We start from the raw sequence: 7,622 nt of genomic DNA, 5'->3' as shown, positions 1-7,622 counted from the left end.
AAACGCCGAGCCGAGCCGAGCCGGCTCGCTCCGGCTCGCGAGCCGGCTCGCGAGCTGAGGCCAAACCTCTAAGTGCCCAACCCAGCAGCCAGCCCAAAAGGTCAAAGCCCATTAGGCATTAGCTAAACGTCTAAACCCTAACTTCCCTTCCCATTTCCCAATCTGTGATGCAATAAAAGTTGTTAAACACTTTATGCATTTTTTTTTCTTGCTGTTAAACACTTGATGTCTTAATCCGTGAATCTGTGATGCAATAAAAGTTGTGGCTCGCGAGCTGGCTCGAGCCGGCTCGCGAGCCGATAACGAGCCGAGCCGAGCCTCTTCGACCAGCTCGTGAAATTACCGAGCCGAGCCAGGCTCGGCTCGCTAGATGACCGAGCCAAGGCGAGCCGAGCCGAGCATGGCTCGGCTCGGCTCGTTTCCAGCCCTAGCTAAAGGAACATCTGCTGAAGGCTCAAACTCGAATGAAACTCTATGCAGACAAGAAGAGAAAGGAGGTTAACTCCCAGGTGGGGGATTCTGTACTGCTCAAGCTACAACCATATGCACAATCTTCTCTGGTGAATAGGCCATTTCCCAAATTGGCTATGAAGTACTTTAGCCCCTACAAAGTTCTGGAGAAAATTGGGCAAGCAGCATACAAGCTGGATCTGCCAGATAGCGGTATGATTCATCAAATCTTTCATGACTCCCACTTAAAGTCATTTGTGCCGGACCACACTCCGGTGCTCTCTCTGAATTACCTGCCCAAGTTTCAGCTGGATATGCTGCTGAAGTTATTTTAGAGCAGATCCTGGACAGACGTCTCGTGCAGAAAGGAGGGACAGCAGTTCCTCAGATGGCTCATCAAATGGACGACCCTTCCACAGTCATCGGCTATATAGGAAGACTACTACGTCGTCAAGCAGAGCTTTCCGGGTGCTCTTGCTTGGGTCCCCAAGCAAGTGATCGTGCGGAGGGAGATGTCACGGCTGCGTCGGCGGGATCGGCGCGTGAAGATGTGTTCGACACTAGAAGGCGTACTGGCTAAGCTGGGAGCGTGAGTAGCGTGTTGAGTGGGCCCTGCGTGGCAGTAGCAATATAACCTGCGCCCTGTAGCGTGAGACTCGACTTGTTATTTTTCATTCTGAAATACAGAAAGCAAACAAGGACAGGGTTCTCTGCCTTCCTCCTCTATCGAATCGATTCCTGGTCTCGCACTCACGTCGCGGCGATCATCGTCGACCACAAGCCCACAAGGCATTACACTTTGCCCCCGATCGTTGGTAATGGCTATTCGGAAGTGAGTCAAAAGTCATACAACACACTCCAGAAAAGCTTTGACCGATGCGCCAGAATCATCTGCTGCGGGTTTGTTTAGATCAGGTGGCTAAACTTCAGTCCCATCACATCACATGTTTGACACCAATTAGGAGTATTAAATATAAATTAATTAAAAAATTAATTACGGCTAATTCACACGATGAATCTATTAACCTAATTAATCCATCATTAACACACGTTTACTGTAGCACTACATTATCAAATCATGGACTAATTAGATTTAATGGATTCGTCTCATGAATTAGCCTCTATATTCACTACTTCTAAGGGTCCCTTTGGTTCTGATTCTCGGTACCGATTCGCGTCCAAGAATCTGGGATCCGAACCAAAGACCTCTGATGCAACAAGCGCTTCCGAAAAATCACCCGATTCCCGTAGTTCGCTTTGGAATCGGGTGAGACACCAGATTTTTACCGATTCCCGTATATTTACCCGCCTGCCATCGATTACACAACGTATCGGTTCGGTTTCTTCCTCCCCCCCCCCCGAGCTCCCGCCGCCGCCCCCACCCCTTGACGCCCTCCCGCAGCCCCCCCCCCCCCGCCGGCCCCGCCGCGGCCCCCCACGAGCCGCCCCTCCCTACCGACGCCCTCCCGCCCCCCCCCCCCCGACGCGCCCCCGCCGCCGCGCCCCTCGACGCGCCCCCCGCGCCACCCGCCCCCGTGCTGCTACGCGGAGGAAGGAGAAAGGGATAAGGAACGGGAAAAGGGAGAAGGGAAAAGGGAAAAAAAGAAATAAGAAAGGAAAAATAGAAAGAAAAAAAGAGGAAAGAAATACAGAGAAAAAAATGATAGAAAAAAGAAATTGTTCAATTATTTTTATAACGTGGATATATATTTTGTATAAATTATTATATATGTCAAATATTAACAAACATGAATATTTTTCTTTCCAAAACGGTCTTCTACATGTCCATACGATTAATTAGCATATAAACAGCCTTATAGGATCTCAGGGGCGTAACAGACATTTGTTACAGAAATGTACAGCTGACAGTTATTTCAGCCAAACAGCTTCCAGCTTTCTCACAAGTGTCAGCTCACAGCAGCTTTCCCACAGCTGATTTCAGAAATCAGATTTTCAGAAATCCACAGCTAAACCAAACACACCCTAATCATTCAATACTTCTAATTAGTGTCCAAACATATAAAGTTTAGTTGGGATGATCGAAACATGGCCTAACACTTCCACCCCGGTCAGTCTGAATAAGACAGCGTCTCAGCTGAGAACGATTTTCAACAGGAAAAAAAAACAGCCTTTCTTGACAAGAGACACAAACTTACATCCAACAGGGGCAACACTTTAGCAGATCGAACTACATTCGAGGAAAAAAGAAGACATATTTTTACAAGCTTTTACAAGGTTTTAAGAAATACATGAAGCAAAACAGACGGTGATACAAATAACATGCCAGAAGCATACATGGAGATGATGAAAGGAACTGATGCATGGCAACTCTGGACGAGGAACACTAACTGGAAACTATCTAGTGCTATCCATCTCCGATTAAAATGTGAATAGCTGATCAAAAGGTACTGATGCAAGGCAGTTCCCCGAATGAGGAATACTAACAGCAAATTTCTAGTGCTCTCCATCTCAGCTCTAAATGTTATATATATCCTCTTGACTCAGCCAATTACAACGGGAAAACCAGATGTTAGTTCATCGCTCACAATCAACCAGGGAGGCACGCACAGGCTTCCTTCTTCAACAAACAAGTAGCCCTCCGTCAAATGTATGGCGACAGTCTAAAAAGCATCTTATAATGCAATTGCCGTGTCATTGCTTAGACTTGCCATCATCATCCGAACCTTCATCGTCATCAGATGACTCCACTCTGTTAAGTTCTTCACCATCATTACCAGTTTTAGTTCGCTTCTCTTTCTTCCGCTGCTTCTTCTTTTGGCGTTTCAGGCGCTTTTTGGCCGTCCGCTCCTCAGCTGCCTTAAGCCTCTCCTCCCTCCGCAGTTCAAACTCAGCCAACTCTCTCCTCTTTTGGTAGTCAGCATCCATTCGTGCAAGCCGATCCTGCTCTCTTCTTCTCATTTGCCGATACTGTAAAAGGAAGAATGTTTTACAGTTAAAAGATCCGAGCATTTCCATACTAATTCTCAAGCCTCAAATCACTCATTGCATGATTTCTAAACTGGAATATGAATCAAAAATCATATTACGAAATTCGATAAACAAGGTGGTTGAGAATACATGAAAGCAAAGGAATCGTAAGGGCATGATACGACCACAAGTTTCAAGATTTTCCAATCCCACCATCTGACATGTCCTGATACATAACTTAGGCCTTTGGGGTGGGGAAACACCCCCAATATCCCCTGAAGGGAAAGAGACTTACCCCCTTCTGGGAATCCTGGGATCAAGTGAACCAGATAAAGAACTAATGATTTTCAGAAACTTTGAAGTGTTAATTGAAAGAAGAAACGAGATGCTGACATCCAACAAAAAATGCCTTGAATTGTTGCGAGTTACTCTGTAATACACTGTCTCACAAAATCCAGTAATATAAACTATTTCCAGGTGAAGGTTGCAAGCTATGACACAGATTTCAGGCCAAAAAATTCTTATTTATGATTGCTGAATTAAGGGTCTGCTGTGGCACCGTTTCTTTTAGAGCACACAGTATGTCACTTGGAATCTTTAAAACTAATTGACACAGGTGACACTTCAAACAAAATTAAAATTAACCATGATCACCAGCTAAAGAAGATTATCAATAAGCTACTACACGCCATTCCATATACTAACGTTGATTACAATAACACCAGAAATACAGCCATTTTAGTAGAGCAGCAACCACAATTTTCACTGTACTAAGAATTACCTATATCAGTTAATGAGCAGTACTAGCTAACTCCTATGCTTTCATGTGCGGAAGCAGTGTGCTGCCTGATTGCAGATTGCAAGGTGCGACAAAGCAACTCTTGTCTCACTTAAGGGAAGGGCATGCACAAGCCATGTCTTAGCTTTGCCATATCAGCATAATCAGAGAGAGGTCAACAAGAGAGAATATAGGTTGTCTCTTAACCAAGAGACTGTCTCTTGGCAATTTCTGGTGTCAGCTAGGGATAACTGAAGAGACAGCTCAAAGATCTTGTTGAACTAAATAAAGAGAAGGTTAAGATACAGCCGATTGGAGGGATCACTTCTTAACTCTTAAGTAGTTCCTAAGCTCATGTGGAGTCTAGGAAACCTTCATGATAAGTTGATAACAACTCTGGACATACCCCAAGTCAATTAAGATATAGTTATTGGCTTCATAATCTTATCTCATCAGCTCATTGCATTTGGTTTTAGTAAGTTGCCACAGTTAGGGTGGCATATACGCTACACAGTCATCACTCATTAGCATCAAAAAACACAAATTCCATCATCTACCATTCCACCACCAAGTGTAGGTGCCTTTGGCCTTGTCCTCATATTCCCCATGATCAGCCACTATGATTCCAAGCACACAACATGCATATATCATACATCATTCAACATCTAATAGAAAAGTCCTGACTAAAGTTGAACCTGAAATAAAAGCGTACTCCAGAACAAGAGCTCAAACAGCAATTCAGTTCTAAAGCAGAAAATGCTAGAGTGAATAGTTCTAAACAGGAAAAGAATGACTCATCCCATTTTCTGAACTTACTATTTACAAGATATCTCTGCTAAAATAATATCTTTGCACATACTCCCTCGGATAAAAAATGCAAGTCATATTTTAGATTGTTGCTGGTCAAGCCTTTTTATCTTTGACCATTAATATATAAAACCTCACATAGATTGGTAAAATAAGATTGATGTTACTATATCCATCTTGAAAGTATTTGTCGTATGGATTCTTTTGTTTGATAAGGCATATTTTTTGGGAATTGCTAGTCCAAGTGTCACCTTGTAGAAGTGTTCATGCCTTAAATGACTTAAATTTTAGATAAGAGAAAGTATTACAAAGTTGCACTATAATCCTTGGAATTCATTTGAATGAAAGAGTCAAAAAACTTTGTTTGATAAAACTGTCCTTTAATGGTAAAAAGATATATATGTGTATGTATTTGATAAAGAAGCAAGACTTTTTTTCCGGATCAAAGTAAGAATTTTATTACAAGGTAGAATACCAGATGATGCCCCCGGACTATTCATCGAGTCCCAACTACCTATCTAAACACTTTTAGCTACCAAATAATGAGTTTATTCATACGGGAACATGCCAAAGTTTCATGTTGAATGAAGCTGCCAAAACATGCTCCATCAAAAACGCATGCATAGCAGGTTTGTATTCAATGGATATGTTTTAGTAGTCCAGTCATTTATGCCAATCATGTGAAAAGAGAATCAACACATACATGGATCATTTAGCTTACGATATTAGCTTAGATATTGTTTCTTAAGTAAATTTTGGTAACGTAAACAAAAAAACATCTACTGTGATTCAAGAATTATGACATCGTTCTTTTTGAAGATACATATCAAACATATAATCTGTGCTACTTTAACACCAACATCTAGTTCTCAACAACAAGGTTTCCATTATGATAGACTATTTCTTTTTTCATAATAAGATTTACAGATATAACTTATATAATTAGACCATCTACATTATTTAGTATCAGGGAAACCAAAAAAAGTCTTGTTATATTGAGTATAGCCATGTAAAACATCAGTACTTTTATAGCTTCCCAGCAGTATAAGCTAACTACTGTAAGTCTTTATTGCTAAAGTGTTTGCCAAAATTTAACAAAGCTGAATTCCACAACAAAAAGATTAATTAGTTTAATAAGGTAATTTTCATGAAAAACAATAAAGTACCAGAATTTTTCGAACAATATAATCAATCTTTTCACATGATAATTGAAAAATAAATCTTATTGAGGCTACAATAGTGCATGAGGTGATTACTGTAACCCAAAAGTTCACAAGGACCAAGCAAAATTTACATCAAACATAAATTTTAACAAGATGTCCATACTTCATGCACAAACATAGGAAGGAAGGGAGGGAGAGTACCTGGTGGAAATCACCAGAGCCAGATCCAGCAGATGACCCTGATGTGTTACTGACACGAACAGGGACATTCTCCATGATGCGCCTGAGCTTCACCTCCAGGTCCTCATCATCCTCTCGCAGTTTTACTCCTCCTGAGCCCTTTCCTGCAGGATCAACAACAACAAGCTCCTTCCCAGTGTCACTGCCAGAAGCCTTTCCTGGTGGTGCTATAGGGACTAGCTGCTGCATGTTGCTATCTCTGTTGGGCGTTGCCATTGCAGGATACAACTCAAGTTGTCTTTCAAGCTGCCTGCACATAAACAATGCCTATGAATGTTGTGTTTCCGTCAAGTATGGTCGCATTCAAACATCACGTTCATACTATGCAGATTGAAATTCCTAGTTCCTTTTAGGCTTAAACAAATAACAGATGGAGCACACAGAGAGCACAATAACGTAATTCAACGAGCATGTGAAGTCATACACAGATTTGAATGTAGGAAATCTTGAAGTTCAGAATTTCATGTAAAAGCACTAACAATATATTTCTAACAAGCAGTTTAACATTCCCTGTTAGAAACAAATGAAAATACCTTGAAGTTAGCAAAGTTTGAATCATGTAAAAATTGGATGAGCTTAGCAATTGCAGAAAATGAACAACTGGGTGACCATTATCGAATATGGCTTGTTTGGGTCCTAGGAAGTGAAATTGATTCTAGTAAAGAAAAAATGCATAGAATTTTTTCCATTGTTCCAACAAGTGAGCAGCAAGCGGCATAAAAAGTCAGGATAATTTTTTGCACAGCTGCGCTCTCTGAAGAAACTACAGCAAGTCGTAAACCCAACAAAACAATAAACATAGGCCCACAAGAAGAAGACTTGGCCCCTAAAATGCAGGCATTGAAGTAATCTTATTTTGACATATTGGAGTTAGACTTGAGGTTCCAGGCAGTGAATTAACATTTCGGCATACACACAACCCTAACCCTAGCTAGCTTCTATGGCCCATACGCAGTGGGGCAAGGGTATGGTGGTACAGAACTCTAAACGAACACGGGGAAGATGGTGAAGTTCCTCACCTCGAGGTGGAGCCCAGCGACCGGGCACGCGGTGCCCCTGCTGGATCTTCCTTAACTCCTCTTCCAGACGCCCCAGTGGCCGCCGCCCAAGGGGCTCCCTCCGACGCTTCCTACGTCGCCGCCGCCGCCGCCGCCCGTGGCAGGAAATCCTCTTCTCCGGTTGTGCTCGATGGCCTTTGGGTTTTCGGGTTTTTCCCCCTCCGGGTCTGTGGACGCTTGCAGGCCGTGTCGAGCAAG

General features: G+C 42.5%; 1 protein-coding gene across 1 annotated transcript; it reads right to left on the bottom strand.

Annotated features, from left to right (window-relative positions):
• Nucleotides 1–2,639: 2,639 nt before the first annotated feature.
• On the bottom strand, nt 2,640–7,562 carry LOC112882362 (PRKR-interacting protein 1). The gene is made up of 3 exons (XM_025947396.1): nt 7,386–7,562; nt 6,328–6,616; nt 2,640–3,378 (listed from the first exon to the last, which is right to left on the bottom strand). The coding sequence occupies exons 2-3, from the start codon at nt 6,580–6,582 to the stop codon at nt 3,103–3,105; spliced, it is 531 nt and encodes a 176-aa protein (XP_025803181.1). The 5' UTR covers nt 6,583–6,616; nt 7,386–7,562; the 3' UTR covers nt 2,640–3,102.
• Nucleotides 7,563–7,622: the final 60 nt, after the last annotated feature.

This window comes from Panicum hallii, chromosome 2, assembly GCF_002211085.1.
Source record: "Panicum hallii strain FIL2 chromosome 2, PHallii_v3.1, whole genome shotgun sequence".
In the NCBI taxonomy this organism is placed as follows: Eukaryota; Viridiplantae; Streptophyta; class Magnoliopsida; order Poales; family Poaceae; genus Panicum; species Panicum hallii.
This window is presented reverse-complemented; position numbering and strand designations above follow the sequence as displayed.